The sequence below is a fragment of the Dendrobates tinctorius genome, unplaced genomic scaffold (genome assembly GCF_039654945.1).
Source record: "Dendrobates tinctorius isolate UK_male_01 unplaced genomic scaffold, ASM3965494v1 ptg000120l, whole genome shotgun sequence".
Classification (NCBI taxonomy): domain Eukaryota; kingdom Metazoa; phylum Chordata; class Amphibia; order Anura; family Dendrobatidae; genus Dendrobates; species Dendrobates tinctorius.
The window spans coordinates 39268919-39286684 of NW_027361788.1; the positions used below are offsets into that span (position 1 = coordinate 39268919).

The 17766-nt window shown below is 43.1% G+C and overlaps 1 protein-coding gene and 1 long non-coding RNA gene across 2 annotated transcripts in view; one reads left to right on the top strand and one right to left on the bottom strand.

The window, feature by feature from the left end:
* The window catches only part of LOC141046643 (uncharacterized), a 108981-nt gene extending 106889 nt beyond the window's left edge, over window positions 1-2092 (top strand). The window contains exons 3-4 of the long non-coding RNA XR_012219628.1: window positions 465-596; window positions 1477-2092. This is a non-coding gene — a long non-coding RNA (uncharacterized lncRNA). The remainder of the gene's footprint in view (window positions 1-464; window positions 597-1476) is intronic.
* CACNA1B (calcium voltage-gated channel subunit alpha1 B) overlaps window positions 1-17766 on the bottom strand; it is a 443201-nt gene that overhangs the window by 29432 nt on the left and 396003 nt on the right. The window contains exons 40-43 of the mRNA XM_073541186.1: window positions 17187-17299; window positions 16670-16794; window positions 10584-10722; window positions 10390-10500 (exon numbers count right to left, since the gene is read on the bottom strand). Coding sequence (XP_073397287.1) covers window positions 10390-10500; window positions 10584-10722; window positions 16670-16794; window positions 17187-17299 — 488 coding nt within the window. The remainder of the gene's footprint in view (window positions 1-10389; window positions 10501-10583; window positions 10723-16669; window positions 16795-17186; window positions 17300-17766) is intronic.

A 17766-nucleotide genomic window follows, 5' to 3' on the forward strand; every position in this document is an offset into this window, starting at 1 on the left:
ACCTGCTCTTCATGATGATTTGATGGTCTGGAAACACATCCTAGTTAATTATAATGGCATGACCTGTTTTTAATCTCTTGAACAAACCAGTCACGACATTTCCCTGTATTCTGATGCCACCAGTTCCATTGGTTTCGGCGTGATTTATGGTAACTCCTGGTGTGCCGAAAGATGTCTGGAATCCAGAGGTTGAGTAGAAAAAAAGAAAAAAAAAATTTAACGCTGCTAGAGTTTTTTCCCATTGCTGGGGACCCATTCTGTGTAATAAACGCATTGTCTTTTGGACGGACAACATGAGTGTCTTCTTATCCATAAATAATTTGACATCCTCTTTCCTTCAGGTCATCAACTTAATTCGATTCATAGTCCCAAAATGCCTAACTTTCAATATATGCTTTAGGGCATGCCATGTTCCAGGTGTTCGTAATTTGTTAGCTGATGCTCTCTCTCGCTTTGATTTCCAGATGTTCCGGGAGTTGTATCCCACCCCGGATCAGGAAGGCCAGCGTTGCCTGGACTACATGTAGGAAGTGGTAGAGAACAGCTCATGCCGCTGGTCAGAAATTCCCTAGCTCCATCCATGTGGGCTGCTTACGGTAAGGCTTGGAATGAGTGGTGTACGTTTGCAAGGGGCAGACCCGTCGAGCCATCCGACACCATTCGCTTAGAGGTGACAAGTTCTTACTTGTATAGCTTATTCAGTTCTGGCCTGTCCAGTGTGGTTGCTCAGCATCGCCTCTCCGGGATTGCTTTCCATTTTAGGCTCCGCGGATGGACTGATATTACCAAATCCTTTATTTGCCAGACCATTCGTGGATGGAGACAGGGGCACACTTGTGGTAAAAAGAGGCGCCCAATTTCTTTTTTCTCTTCTAAAGCGCATCATTTAAAATTCTACCTCCATTTGCTCCTCCCCTTACGAGTTGACCCTCCTCTCCGCTGCTTTTGGTCTGGCATTTTTTGGTGCACTTCGTGTTAGTGAGTTGGTTCCCCTTTCCGCTAAGAAATCTGGTGGTCTGTAGCATGACGATGTAGCAATATGTAATGGGGGCCTGCAGATACACATACATCGGTCAAAAACTGATCCATTTAGTTTAGACACTGGCTCCTGATTTTTTCCATAAAAGGACGGGTTTGCCCCTTTTCAATTGATCAGTCAATACATGTCGATTCGTAGCTCCAGCCTTTTTTTTTTTTTTTTTTGCCCATGAGGACGGTTCCCCCCTCACAAGTTTCCAATTCCTTTCAATTCTGAGGAGAATTATATGCCTTTTGGATTTACCCTCTCGGGACGATGGTACCCATTCATTCCGAATTGGGGCCGCCACTGAGCCTCTCGGGACGGTTTGCCTGACTCTGAGATTCAGCATATTGGCAGGTGGCATTCCTCTTGTTTTCACAGTTACATAAGGCCAGAGTTGGTGCTTGATTAATGATTTATTCAATTACAGTTGACTAACATATTTTTCCTCGTAGGGGGTGAAAGACCCAGCGTTTGGATCTTGGGGCCCTTCTACGTTTTTTGGGCAACCCAGCGTGCAGAAAATCTCCCTGGCGGGAGAGGTCTAGGCTTTTATGGCATAGACGTACATTGGAGATGTATCCATGGACTGACGGTCGGAAGTTATCCCACGTGCGACATGGCAAGGCACCACTGAAACAGCAATCGAGCGCACTCGCCACACTCTAAACAATAGAATCTCCTGCTTTGTGAGATTCAAAGCAGGTGTGGTGGTTTGTCATCGACAGCTTGAGGGGGATAGTTCCCGGCTTATGTTGCCTGATGGAGCTCATTTAACAGATATCGGTTTGGATATTTTTCTGTCCGGCCTTCAGGATGGGATATAACAGTCTTTGAACATGCTGGTGGTGGGAGTTGGAGCATGGTCTAGCGACCTGCTCCTTCTTGGCGGACTGATGTTGCCAAGTATCCTTTTGAAGGCAAACTTGCCCCCGGAGGGCAAAGTGCTTCATGGCAAGTTTATAGGCCCCTCGGGCCATATGTTTAAAGCTGTGACTGACCCCTGCCAAAAAAAAAAAGATAACTAAGTCTGGTTTACTGATGTTAAATAAAAGTAAAGGTTTTCAAGTTGATGGTTGTGGTGTCAGTCATTGCATGGGAGCTCCTGGTGGTTGGTTTGGGTCTCGGCGGTCTGTGAGGCACTTCGGCTATATCTGACGATGCACCCCTGACCGCCGGGTCTGTTCTGGTCATGCTGGGGTTAACTCATTGCAGTGACGATGTGCGTCCCTTCTCAGTGAAGGACCCTCCCCTTCATTATAAAACTGCAGCAACTTGGCTTCCTGTCTCCTCATCTGAGATCCGGAGCAGGTTTGGGTCTCGGCGGTCTGATAGATACTGAATAAATGCACCACACATCGGATAGCGATGCCAAATGGAATGAACTGATCAGACAATGGCTCTACATAAAGGACGCTGAGATACCAGCAATGCAATACACACACAGATCATGTGAAATAAGAATGCTACATACGGGCAGGTAACCGTTCCGGGGTGAAGGAGCGCGGCTCCTCAGCTGATGACAGACAAACAGGTGAAGCGGTTCAAACGGCATCACGGAGACCAGCGGCAGACAGCATGGTGGGAGGAAGGACAGACCGAGAAGGGCAGGAGAAAGGAGGAAAGTTAGGAAGTAAAGGAGGAATAGAGGAGGATTGGAAGGGGACACAGAACCACAGAAGCAATACAAAGACAAGTCAGAGCAGAGATGAAACACAGGTGAGGTGAGAATGGGATGGCACAGGGAATGGTACAAAGAGGAAAAGATTCAATTAATACATGTTGCAACCATTATTAAACATGACATCATAAGGAAAACCACATGTGATCCCCATATCGCCTTATCACCTAAAAATGTTATCTGATCTGCAGGCAGTATGTTATAGAGCTGGAGGAGCTACGCTGATTGATGTACAGTGGGTACGGAAAGTATTCAGACCCCTTTAAATTTTTCACTCTGTTTCATTGCAGCCATTTGGTAAATTCAAAAAAAAGTTAATATTTTTGTCATTAATGTACACTCTGCACCCCATCGTGACTGAAAAAAAACAGAAATGTAGAAATTTTTGCAAATTTATTAAAAAATAAAAATTGAAATATCACATTTTCATAGGTTTTCAGACCCTTTGCTTAGACACTCATATTTAAGTCACATGCTGTCCATCTCCTTGTGATCTTCCTTGACATGGTTCTACTCGTTCATTTGAGTCCAGCTGTGTTTAATTAAAGTGATAGGACTTGATTTGTAAAGGCACACAATTTGTAAAGGCACACACCTGTCTATATAAGACCTCACAGCTCACAGTGCATGTCAGACCAAATGAGAATCATGAGGTCAAAGGAACTGGCCAAGGTGCTCAGAGACAGAATTGTGGCAATACACACATCTGGCCAAGGATACAAATGAATTTCTGCTGTACTCAAGGTTCTTAAGAGCACAGTGGCCTCCATAATCCTTAAATGGAAGAAGTTTGAGACCAGCAGAAGTCTTCCTAGACCTGGTCGTCCAGCCAACCTGAGCAATCGTGGGAGAAGAGCCTTGGTGAGAGAGGTAAAGAAGAACCCGAAGATCAGTGTGGCTGAGCTCCACACATGCAGTAGGGAGATGGGAGAAAGTTCCGTAAAGTCAACTATCACTGCAGCCCTCCTCCAGTTGGGCCTTTATGGCATAGATTGCTAAAAAACACATGAAAGACTCCCAGATTATGATAAATAAGTTTTTTGGTCTGATGAGATGAAGACAGAACTTTTTGGTGATAATTCTAAACAGTATGTGTGGTGAAAACAAAGCACTGCTCATTACCTGCCCAATACAATCCCAAAAGTGAAACATGGTGGTGGCTGCATCATGCTATGGGGGTGTTTTTCAGCTGCAGGGAAGGACAACTGGTTGCAATTGAAGGAAACATGAATTCAGCCAAGTACAGAGATATCCTGGATGAAAACTTCTTCCAGAGTGCTCTGGACCTCAGACTTGGCCGAAGGTTCACATTCCAACAAGACAATGACACTAAGCACACAGCTAAAATAACAGAGGAGTGGCTTCAGAACAACTCTGTGACCATTCTTAACTGGCCCAGCCAGAGCCCTGACCTAAACCCGATGTAGCATCTCTGGAGAAAATGGCTGTCCACCAATGTTCACCATCCAACCTGATGGAACTGGAGAGGATCTCCAAGGAAGAATGGCAGAGGATTCCCAAATCCAGGTGTGAAAAACTTGTAGCATCATTCCCAAGAAGATTCATGGCTGTACTAGCTCAAAAGGGTGCTTCTACTCAATACTGAGCAAAGGGTCTGAATACTTATGACCCTGTGATATTTCAGTTTTTCTTTTTTAATAAATTTGCAAAAATTTCTACCTTTCTATTTTTTTCAGTCAAGATGGGGTGCAGAGTGTACATTAATGAGAAAAAAGGAACTTTTTTGAATTTACCAAATGGCTGCAAAGACACAAAGAGTGAAAAATGTAAAGGGGTCTGAATATTTTCCGTACCCACTGTACGTATTTGTGGGAACATTTTCAATAAAATTTGCATTTTATTCACTGAAATCCCTGGTGTTTGGAGTCCAGTGGGCAGTCCTATCAATGATTGACAGTCTTCACTGTATGGTTGTTGTTGGAATAATGCATATTAATCTGTATGTATTGCAAGTACTACTGTACTGTTTTATATATTGTGCATATTGTGAGATTTTTAACAAAGTTCAGTGAAAAAAAAACAAAAAACAGACAGGATGCCCCCTCCTTCTATTCCCTTCTTGCTGTTGTAATGCTCCCATGCTGCAAGCCACAGCAGATACCAGACTGATCACATTTCATGCTGTAAGCTGTTCAACCTGGATATGAATAAATCTACATTCTGTGTTGCTGACTCTGGATGTTACGCTGATTAGTCCGCTGCTAACAGTTGTGAATGCAGAAATATAGCTGTCAATCACTATTAGCATCGCCCACTGGACTCACACATACAAAATCCAGGAATTTCAATGAATATAATACAAGTTATATTGACTGTTTTTTCCAACAAACCCATTGTAAGGCAGTGACAGATATTTTATGCGAGGGACCCTATGTGTCCCACCAGGGTGTGCATAGAAGCATATTAAGGACACTGGTATAGCTGTGGTTGCAATGCAAAATAAAAGTAAGTGTGCTCTTGGACAATCTATTTGCCCAAGGCAAATTTAAGGAAACCCGGCATGGGCTTTTATTTTTGAGCAAACTACAGGATGATAGTGGGGTTGTTCGCTCCCTCCAGCTGGGTCTTATAAGTGGCCCATGGCCACAGATTCCTTTTAAAAACCCTGCAGTAAAGGGTTAGGGTGTGTCAGTGCTTTTTATTTGCAAGCGGCAGAGCTGGTGGCTCTGCAACACCCGGCTTGTGTGAGGTAACACTGAGCCAAGAGAAGCGAACGCCTGGTGCCCCTCATCGTCACGCTGTGGTGCAGTCATCCATGGCAACCGCTCTCGGATGCGGACTGTTTTGATGCCCAGGCTGCGATCCGGAGGATACCGTGTGCTCTTCATTTTCTGAGGTTTGGACATTAAATACGTTTGCTTTGAACTTTAGCTGGGCTACTGCCTCATTACTGCACGATGTGAACACTGCTGCACTACACCTTATATAATTCTGTTCAGCTCCTCCTTCTGTACACCATGCTCTCCACAGATCGGACTACATATACAACGAGACAGGTTCCCTTTAAAGGCTAATTTACATTGCCAAAATTCTTGCTTTTATGATGTGCTGATATAATATTCGTGCTATTGATGCTCATTTATAATATTTGTGCTACTGTTGTTCATTTAAAGGCCCTTTTACACAAGGTCGGATGATTTTAATATGATCATTCGGCCTGCATAGTTTGCATATTATTGGCAGCACATCCCATGTTTGCACAAGGAGATGTGCTGATAACAACAATGATTTTTGTCATCTGATGGCTACCATATTTACATCGGCAGTGGTCAGGAACAACGGTCCTTACAAACCTTAAGGTGACCATAAACATTAGACTGTCCGAGCATCTAATATCCAAAGTGGAGTACTGTCTCTTTACTCCACACCAGATTTTGAAGAGAAAAAGACAGTCATGTTGGGTGTCAACTGGCCTGATCTTTTTATTACTGAGGTAGACTTACTTAGTGACTTACACTGTTCACCCCATTGAGAACACATGCACACTGACAAATAGTTGTCAGCCTACAGCTGTCAAAGGTGTATAAACCCTTAAAAATCTAGTGTTACCTTTGGGCTTTTACTCTCTATTTAGTCTATTTAGAACTATCTACTGGTTCTTTGTTCATTAATCTTGTTCCTGATACAAAAAATATTAACAGTAAACTATAAAAATTGCCAAATGTCTTCCCAACAAATCTATATAGATGTGTTGTCTTCCACTGATCAGCTGTAATCCATGGAGGAACCCAAAAATATTTAGAATTGAGAGTCCTCAGTGGTTGATACCTTTTAATGGCTAACTGAAAAGATGGTAACAAATTGCAAGCTTTTGAGACTACTCAGTTCTCTTCATCAGGCCAGACTAATACAAAATCTGAAGAATCACATGTTTATACACAACACAGCAGATAAATAAAGCAGTAGATAAGACAAGTGTCGTGAAGCAGAACTATCATTATGGGAGAGGGATAAAAAGTTGTGGCCATAAATATTGGAACAGTTCATAGGTCCATGGTCCTGATACCTCCACAAATTCAGAGGAGAAAATTCCTTAACTGATGTAAAAAGACATAAATCCATGCGACACATTCATTCCTGCTCTGAGTGTGTCAAAGGTTGTCAAGAAAAATATTTAGAATTGAGAGTCCTCAGTGGCTGATACCTTTTAATGGCTAACTGAAAAGATGGTAACAAATTGCAAGCTTTTGAGACTACTCAGGTCTCTTCATCAGACTAGACTAATACAACATGGATGAGGAATCTTTGTACTCTAATATCCCACTCCAGGATGGATTAAATGCCTGCAAAGTCTTCATGGAAAACACCGGGAATGATGCTGATTCTGTGGTGAAACTCACAAAATTCATCCTCACCCACAATTACTTTGAATTTGACAACAAGATCTATCTACAGGAGACTGGCACAGATATGGGAAGTAAAATGGCTCCACAGTATGCAAATCTTTTCATGGCCAAGCTTGAAAGCGACTTTTTGTCCACATGTCCCATCAGGCCTCTGGCCTATTACTACTATATTGATGATATTTTAATCATCTAGACGGAGTCTGAGCAACAGCTAAATATGTTCCACAAACAGTTCAATCAATTTTATCCCACCATCAACTTAACACTCAACTACTCCAGCACAGAAATTAACTTTTTAGACACCATCATTAAGCTAAAGAACAATGGAATAGAGACATCCCTGTATCAGAAGCCAATCCACTGTCCAACATACGTTAAATGGGACAGTTTCCATCCAAAACACATAAAAAAAACTCTATTGTCTACAGCCAAGCCATCAGATACAATCGTATATGTTCCACCCCCATGGATAAACCTTTAAAACTTGTCGATTTATAATGACCACGGACAAGATAAAGATCCCCAACTCACATCAGGCCTACAAGATCCCAGGTACTTTCAGCTGCATCACATCTATTGTAATGTGGTGTACCTAATTATTTGTACTAATTGTCCAACTGGGGGTCTGTACGTAGGGGAGACCAGGCAAAAACTGAGAACAAGGATGAATTCTCATCGCCACACAATAAGAGAAAAAAGAATGGATCTACCTCTGGCAAAACATTTTGTATCTCCGATCATAGCATGATGGACATTAAATTGCTTGTATTAAAAGGTAACTTCAAATCTCAGAGAGACAGATAAGTCTGGGAGTATAAATTTATGACAACCTTTGAAACAATCAGTGGAGAAATGAATGAGTCGCATGGATTTAAAAGTATTTAGAATTGAGAGTCCTCAATGGTTGATACCTTTTAATGGCTAACTGAAAAAATGGTAACAAATTGCAAGCTTTCCAGACTACTCAGGTCTCTTCATCAGGCAAAGACTAAAGGTATCAACCACTGAGAACTCTCAATTCTAAATAATCTTCTATCTACTGGCTAACATGGTACAAAGATATATATCTTTCCTGTATTGCATGGATTTATGTCTTTTTACATCAATTAAGGAATTTGCTCTTCAGACCCTCTGGAGACATTACACAGCACAGAACCAGACCCCAATCAGAGGACAATAAAACTTTCACAATACTTATCTATGAACTGTTCCAATATTTATGTTTATCCCTCTCCCATAATGACAATTCTGCTTCACGTCACTTGTGTTATCTATTGCGTTATTTCTGTGCTGTGTTGTGTATAAATATGTGATTCTTCAGATGTTGTATTAGTCTAGCCTGATGAAGAGACCTGAGTAGTCTCGAAAGCTTGCAATTTGTTACCATCTTTTAAGTTAGCCATTAAAAGATATCAACCGCTGACAAATATTTAGAATTGAGATTCCTCAATCTACTGGCTAACACGGTACAAAGATATATATCTTTCCTGTATCAAAGGTTGTCATAAGTTTATACTCCCATATTCTTCTGTCTCACTGAGATCTGAAGTTACCTTTCAATACAAGTAATTTCATGTCCATGATGCGGTGATCTGGGATACACAAATGGACATGAAATGGACTTGAAATTACTTGTATTGAAAGGTAACTTCAAATCTCAGAGAGACAGAAGAATCTGGGAGTATAAACTCATGATAACCTTTGACACACTCCATGCAGGAATGAATGTGTCGCATGGATTTATGTCTTTTTACATCAGTTAAGGAATTTTCTCCTCTGACCTTGTGGAGGCATCAGGACCATGGACCAGACCACAATCTCCGGACAATTACAGTTTTAACCCTCCTTATCTATGAACTGTTCCAATATTTATGGCCACAACTGTTTCTCACTCTCCTGTTACGAATGAGTCACCGAGGAGGAAAAAACAAAAAGCAAGCTATGCCCAGAAAACCGGAGAGGTTGGTAACTAGCGGATTGCAGACCCCCTGATCCTATCCACAACAACTAGCATTAGCCGTGGAGCGTGCCTACGGTGGTCCTAGACGCCTTGTCACTGCCGGAGAACTAAATAAGTCTAAAGAAAGAAAGGGAAAATCTAAACTGCCCCAGAGCAGACCCCAAAGCAATAGACAGCCCCCAACATGTACTGTCGGTGAAACAAGATGAAAACACAGACACAAGTAGAAAGATAGGCTGAGCAAACGATGGGACTCTCACTAACTAGAAAGGACAGGAAAGAAAAGCTGCTGTCTGCAATCACGCAAAAAACCCTGACAAAAAAAATGTCCAACACGTCTGATAGAAAAAGGACCTGAAGTCGCTAGACTTCAAATCACTATATCAGCACTCAGGTATATTCTGAAGACAGAGCAAAAGAGATCAACTGATCAGAGACAAAATGGGGATTCAGCCCAGTCCCAGCCAGGGCTGGCTGAACACAAAAGTAAACCAGACAAAAACTCATATGAACAATAGCAGAGAAAACTTAGCTTTAGCAAGGCAGGAACCAAACTGGAAACCAGGAGCCACAGTCAGGAAAAATCACCAGCAAGAAACTAGGGAGTCGGCTGCCTTAAATCCAATCAGAAACTCCTGATGTCCAATCGCAGTTCTCTTCCTCAGGTGGCCGGTCTCTGCCATTTAGATCAGCTTCATTACCTCCCTTCACCAACAGAGGGAGTCCAGATAGAGAACTCACTACTCCTCTGTCAGCACAGCCAGCTCCACAACCCTCACCAGAAGCAAACCCGAAAATGAGCTCACAACACTCTCCCATAATGATCGTTATGCTTCACGTCACTTGTCTTATCTACTGCAATATTTCTCTGCTGTGTTGTGTATAAATATGTGATTCTTCAGATTTTGTATTAGTCTGGTCTGATGAAGAGACCTGAGTAGTCTCGAAAGCTTGCAATTTGCCACCATCTTTTCAGTTAGCCATTAAAAGGTATCAACCACTGAGGACTCTCAATTTTAAATATTTTTCTATCTGCTGGCTAACACGGTACAAAGATATATATCTTTCCTGGAGGAACCCAGCAACAGGTGTTCAGGTACCATACAGCGCCATCAATGGGGAAAAGGAAGCAATACACAGTTTATGACAAATCAATAGGCCATTCTTGTACTGGACATAAATGGTCTTCTAGAATGCTGTCTTTCATGTAGACATTTTCCTGGATTAACTCACAATACCCTGATTTTTTTACTTGAAAATAAGTGTTATAAACTAAAGAAGAAACTGCTTAACTTTTTAAAACCATCCGAATAACAAAGATATAAGTCACATAGATGCATGCACACAGTGCTTGGCTTACATGAGCATCCGCAGCTAGACGAGGCATGGACACTGCTCGCCCTTGGGCCTCCAGTCCGGTGGGATGATCACCGTTGGTAAGATTTTGGCTGATTTCTTTCATCTCCACAGACTGTGAAAATAACCTGTGTCAGTATTGGAGATGGTTGTGTTGCTCTTAACATATGTCAGTGAGACATGCAATGAAATACTTGCCTGTTTGCCTTGCTGCTGGGGTGGAATTTCCACCGAGTGGCCTCTTTGAAAAGCAATACTCCGAGGGGTGGAGAAGGGATCCGATGCGGGCTGTGTTACCCATGATATCGACTCCCGAATCCCACCGTCCTGATTCAGCCTGCATAACAAAATAGGTGAAAACAACATTGTGATTGTAAACAAAAAGCTCACAAGCTGGTGTCAGCAAGAAAAAATATGTTTTCACTATATGTAGGTAGGAAGGCGCTGTTTATCGCAAACTGGACACCTTCTTAAAAGTTGAAGACGCTCTCCAGGCTAAACCAATGCACAGTATTTCCAAGTGTTGGGCCACAGCTGCCAGCATCGATTTTCTGATGGAGTGTTCCTTTATATGAACTAGATTTCTTTCTCTTGCCATCGACGTCTTGTTTTACACAAGCAGTGAAGTTTTGTTTTTCTCCAAAAAGTTAAGTAAAGGCATTTAATAAAGTGATGGATATTGGAAGACTAAAAAAGAGATGCCTGAAAGTGTTGGTTTGTTGCAGAAATCAGGAATGTTGTGTCCACCGGAGTCTATTCACCATTTACACAAGAAGGAGGTGATTCCAGAGTCAAAACATGAAGGTTATTGACCCCAATTGATTGCACTTAGCACTACTACCCTGTACCTACGGTCAGGATAGTTTGCAATGAAAGACATTATGGCTCATTCAGACATCAGAGAAAATCAGTCCTTGTTTCATCACGCTTTTTCTCAGTTTTTTCCATCAGTTTGGTCAGATTTTCAGATATTTTTCTCGGATAAAAAAAAGGACGGAGGTTTCCCAACATTCTCTTATCAAACAGTCTGTGAAAAACAAACAGCACGTGGATTGCATCTCTTTTTTTTCACAGACCCATAGACTTGTATTGGTGAGATTGATCCAAGATTCAGATCACAGTCAGACAAGTCTCTGTCCACAAAAATACATATACTTGTGAACAGCCCCATAGACTATAATAGTTACGAGTGCTATCCATGAAAAACACAGAAAGAAGTCATCAGAGAAAAACTGATGTCTGAATGAGCTCTAAGGCCGGGATGACACATGCGAGAAACTTGGACGAGTCTCGCATGTTAATACCCACACTGCCGCCGGCACTCGGGAGTGGAGCGTGTGGTTCCATGTATTGCTATGCGGCCGCACGCTCCGGTCCGAGTGCTGGCGGCAGTGCCGGGTATTAACATGCGAGACTCGTCCGAGTTTCTCGCATGTGTGATCCTGGCCTAACAAAGAGACAGTTCATGAAAGCAGAATTGCAGGTGGGAAGGAACCCCAAAAGAGTTTTTTTTTGCTCATTGGTCGTGCAAAGTATAGGCCTCTCTCTCCTTTTCCATAGGCACAGCTGCATAATGGGCATGTTTACACGGCGTAGAAAAAAAACAATCTGACATGATTCTACTCCCCATGTACAGCTTGAACTGCTGTGGTCTCCATGCTGATTAGTCCCTTTGAATGATGTCACCATTTTGGAAACAATTTTGCATTGTAAACTAGGAGATGCGTTTAAAATGTTTTTTTTCATGTGGATTTGGGCACAGGATACACACCAAAAGTGTAGTGTGAACACACCCTAGAAAGTCTAGATGTTTATGTCTCTTCATAATTGTAATAGTAGGAAATTAATTGATGGCTTTGAATGTGTCAGCTTATGCAGAAAGCTGCTAAATTATATATCACCATGAATGCTCAAGAGCAATTATTCTGATTTTGGCTACATTCCCACAATGAATTTTGTTGAGTTTTTTATGCTGCATAATTTAAGAAAAACACATTTCACTTAATAGGTGCACAAATCGTGCAGAAAATCTGCAACATCAAAAACTCACCAAAATCTCATCATGAGAACGTAGTTTTTAGATAGCCTGATGAAATTCAGGATGATCACAGTGTTAGGTCGGGGTCACACTTGCGAGTGTGATGTGAGAAACTCGTGCAAGTCTCTCACATCAATACCCGGCACTGCCGCCAGCACTCGGGACCGGGCGTTCAGCTACATGTATTTCTATGCCGTCGCACACTCTGGTCCCGAGTGCCGGTGGCAGTGTCGGGCATTGAGAGACTAGTGAGAGTTTCTCGCATCACACTCGCAAGTGTGACCCCGGCCTTAGGGCTCATAACCATATGCCAGAAAAAAAAACAAGTGACATGCGAGTTTCATGTGAGTAACAATGCAATTTTCACAACTAGCATCCGATTTACATCCGAGTGCATTGCGATTGCTATCCAATTGCAATGCAATTTTAATATGAGCTTTAACATAGAGCAGTTCTCTTTGTCATTTACACATCATTTTCAAAGGAAATATTCGTCAAAAAACACACACACATATAATTGATAGAAGAAAAGCCGGAAATTCGTGTGCGCACACAGTAAAATCACACTGACAAGTAAGAATAGAATAGATATAGACACATAGAATATACACGCATATATACTGTATATAAATATATGTATATATGTCAGTGACAAATACAATTAGTACAGTGTGTGTGCAAATTACTGGACATGTATCATGTGTTTAATGACTAAAAGATTATTTTTCCGAATGGCGGACTCCCGAGCAATTTTCATATTCAGCATAGAGTAAGCCGACAGCTGGGGGCAGATGTTTATAGCCTGGGAAGGGGGTAATACCCATAGAGCTTCCCAGGCTATTAATATTAGCTCACAAGTGTATACTTAGCCTTTACTGGCTATTAAAATGGGGGATCCCCAAAAAAATGACGTGGGGTCCCCCTATAATTAATAGCCAGCAAAGGCTATGAAGACAGCTGCGGGCTGATATTAATAGCCTAGGAAGGGGCCATGGATATGGCCCCCTGGCTAAAAACATCACCAGCCCTCTGCCACCCTAGAAAAGTCACATCTCTAAGATATGCCAATTCTGGCACAGACTCCGCTCTTCCCACTTTATTGTAAATAAAACACAGACACCCAGTAAAAATCCTGTAATTGAAATAAAGGCACAGAAAACTCCTTTAATATTCTTAATTAAGCCATACTTACAACCACACCTAATTCCTGTGAAGCCCTCGATCTCCTGTAATAAAAGTAAAATAATAAACCACCAATATACCATACCTGTCCGTCGTTGTGTCCCACGCAGTAATCCATATCTGGGGTAGAAATAGTTTTCAACTTGGATGGTGCCAAGATGTGAACGCCTCGGCAGAAAACCACTGGTGAATGAGGAAATGCTGGGAGCGGAGCTTAAGTGACTAGCGGTGATGTTACTGAGTCTGCGCTCCCTCACATCCTGAACTGCGGAGACCTCTGTACCGTGGGAAAATGCCAGTGATGAGGTGACCGCAGTTCATGCTCAGTGTATTCACAGCAGATCACCGTGAGAATTTTTGCCCTTTTGGGCAACCATCCTTGTTTGGGTTACCGCCCCCTTTTGGGACTCCACCCCCTTTTGGGCAACCATCCCTGTTTGAGTCACTGCCCCCTTTTGGGCCACCACCCCTTTTAGGGACTCCACCCCCTCTCTGGGGTACACCTCGTGGACTCCCCCACGGCACTCTCAGTCTCCAGTTTGCACCGTACACTTATGTCTCTGGGCTTGCACTGGCCCTTTAAGAGTTTGTGTTACTTGGACCACTAATGTCCTTATGACACCTCACCAGCTCCCGCTAGCACTGCCACAGCTCATGCTGCAGCCACAAACCGCCAGCACCTCCGGCTGCCGATCACAAGCCGCTGCAGAACCTCTTGCTACAACTGCAGCACCTCTCCGCAAGGCTCTGCACGGTTCTGTACAGCGAGGCTCTGCAGACCTCTGGACGCCAGAGGAAACTTCGTAACCCCGCTGAGTTACAGCCAAACACTTGAAATCTTCATGGACCCGCCGATCCACAGCAAACTTCATAACCCCGCCGAGCTACCGCCAGAAGCTTGCAATCTTCGTGGCCCCGCTGAGCCACAGCAAGCTGACTTGAAAAAATGTTTGTGCTTTCTTGACCGTTGCTCGCAGTCTAGCACTATATGTAACGTTCGACACTATCTGTGTATGGGGAGTACTCGCTTTGCTGGTCGTTGAGGCATACGCTGGGACACTCAGGGTAAAAAAAACAAGTCCATTCGATTTATTTGGTAAACAGCATAAACCGCTGCTCAGAAACTTGGTAGTATGCAGCAACTAGTACACTGTCCGTTACACATTCAACTCTATAGAATAAACACAGTCTCTCACTGACCCCGGTCAGCATAACACAGATTCCTGACCGTTACCTGTTGGTGTCGGCCACACAGGTTCCTGGATGCCTATTATCCTCAGAGGAATCCCACAACCACTTCTCTCTGACCCCGGTTAGTATTACTCACGGTTGTCAGACTGTCCACTCCTGAGGTATCTCACAGACCTCCTTCCTCTGGCTCAGGCTAGCCAGCACTGCTTCGCCATTCCCCAGGCTGTGCAATGTCCATCAAGCAGGTTTGGTCTGGAGCCACACATGCAGGGAGACTTCTCACTCTGCACACAGACCACTCTGTAGTGTCCAGTAGTGATGTGTCGTTCGCGATCGATCCGACACAAAGAGCCGGCTCCCTGCTGTGAATGATGGGAGCCGGCACCCCAGTGAGAGCCACTAAAATCACTGAATGGCTCTCACTGGTTGTAAAATCCTGGTGTTTGGCAGACGTAACTCCGCCCATCTGAACAAAACTCCGCCCATTCAGCAATTTAATTGGTCCTTAGAAAGTGGGCAGGGTTTATGCGGTAGGTGGGCGGGGTTTCGGACGCCTGACACATATGTAATAGGGATTTATTTAGGATCCAAAAAGAGCTGGCTCTTTTTGGAGAGCTGAGCCATGAGAGCCAGATCACCAAAAAGAGCCGGACTGCCCATCACTAGTGTCCAGCCTGGACGCATGGAAATGTGTCCACACTTACAGACTCCCAAACACTCTCTCAGATGTGCCAAACACACCTCCATTACATAGCTGTAACCACACCCAGGTACCTATCACATTGCTAGTCACGTGATCGTGACATCACCGCAGGTCCTCAAACACACAGCCACACACAGGCTTCTGCAGGGAAAAAAGGGTACAGTGAGCACCCTCACCTCGGGGTGAGGTATATGGGCAGCCACCCCCATAGGTGGGAGGCACAGGTGTGGTTAGTCATTCCCACCCAGCTCTCTGACTAACCCTATAAGCCCCCCTATTATAAATAAGCAAAAAATCTCCTGGAACTACAAGTCCCAGCATAACAGTATTATTTCGGGCTTACAGCGCAGAGGTCCTCTGCGACACATACTGGCCATTTACAATCCTGCCGGACACTATACGCCTCTGTGCGTATTCTGAGGAGCACATTCAGCGCTCCCTATCTGTAACAGGGATCACTGCCTTACAATGTGTATATATCTATTCTATTATAACCTGTCAGTGTGATTTTATCTGTACTCGTACACCGCATATGAATTGCCAGCTTTTCTAAGGACACCGATGCATAAAAATCGGACAGCACACGCATGGTGCGAGTGCTGTGCAATTTTTTTCTCACACCCATTAACTTGCATTGGCGAGTCTCATCCAAGATACGCAGCATGCTGCGATTTTTTTTTCAGTCCGATTTCAGCTGAGAAAAAAATCACAGATGAGATGTCACCCATTAAATAACATTGATCAGAGTGCAAGCCGAGTTTTTCTCGGTTTGCACTTGTCCGTTTTTCTCGCAAATGAGTATGAGTCCTTATACATAGACACTTGCCATCTCAGGGTACGGAATAAGACTCCATTCACACATGCGTTTCCATTTTTCTATCCAGAATGTTTGGCTCATGTGTCATCCGTTCTGCATCCATTTTCTCTATACTCAAATGGTTGTAAAACCTGGAGCAGGTGGACTGTCATCAGTTAAAACCGGATTAAATGGATAGTTTTTAAAACTATAAACTGATGTGTTAATGGATCAATGAAACGCTATGGGTTTGTGTACTGTCCGGGCATGTATAAAGGAGAGGTGAATGCAGCCTAATATAATTTTTGTAGAATTTTGGTGACAATTTGCAAAACAGAGTATGTCTCTGAAGTCAGAAGAAATGTGCTACTTACACGACTCCTCCATTGTTCAGAGATGCGGAGCTCTTCTGCTTTTGGATCGTGGTGTCTCCGAGGTGACTTGGAATATTCTGGTCCATAGTTGGTTTCAGGGGCTGGAAAAGGGATACGGGTCCTGTCTGTAACATACAATATTGTGAGTACGAACTGACCGTGCAAAGGATTAAATGATAGGGTGAGTCTCGTAGGTTGATTAGGGATGGACGGGAAATTTTTGAAACCATTAATAGTACATTACTATATTGCAAGGCACCATGATGCCCTGTAATGAATCAGAAGTTGTTTCCTGATGCAAAGTGACCATATTCTATGTGGCTGACTAAGGACCGAGGGCATCCCATATTTTAGACCACATATTGGCAGTCTCCATTAAGTTCTACAGGAATTCTTCTTTTTAGAATTTTTTTATGCAGGTTGACATATTTCCTAGATAGATTACAAGAAAAAAAATCATAGCACTGTCAACCCAATTGTGGAAGTGACCATATTTACAGCACAGTTTATCTCCTACCTGGGATAAGACCCCCGGTTGCTGGTGAGATTGGTCTCGGTTGTTCTTGTTTTGCTTGTAAAAGTCAAAGATCATGAGTGCAGCATAAACTTTCCCAACAGTTACTTCATCAGCTGTAAAACATGAAATGAACATTAAGGTGGGTCTCTGCTTTAATAAATTCATTTTCAAACACATTATTAGGGAATTGTAAATTCATAGAGAGTGGTCCCAAATTAAGGACCCTCATCTATTACTCTGTATTACTATACGTTCCTGGAAAATAGATAAACTGCTCAGAGCAGCCGATCTTACTGATTGGATGCAGCAGCAGAGACTCAGTGCTGGACCTGAGAAGGGTGATTAAAGAATGTTTGTTTTTATTTTTTTAAACAAACTGTGCCTGGGGACAGGGGTCTTCTGAAATCAGAATTCCCATTTATTGCCAGTTTCCATCATGGATTACAGGAGGTTGCTGACATTCCCTGCTCAGGAATGCCAAGTGACCGGTTCTCAGCAGAGGAACGCCATGATATCAGTTCCCAGAAGAGGAACGTGGTTCCAAGCAGAGGCACTCCATGTGTTTGGCTTTCAGCAGAGG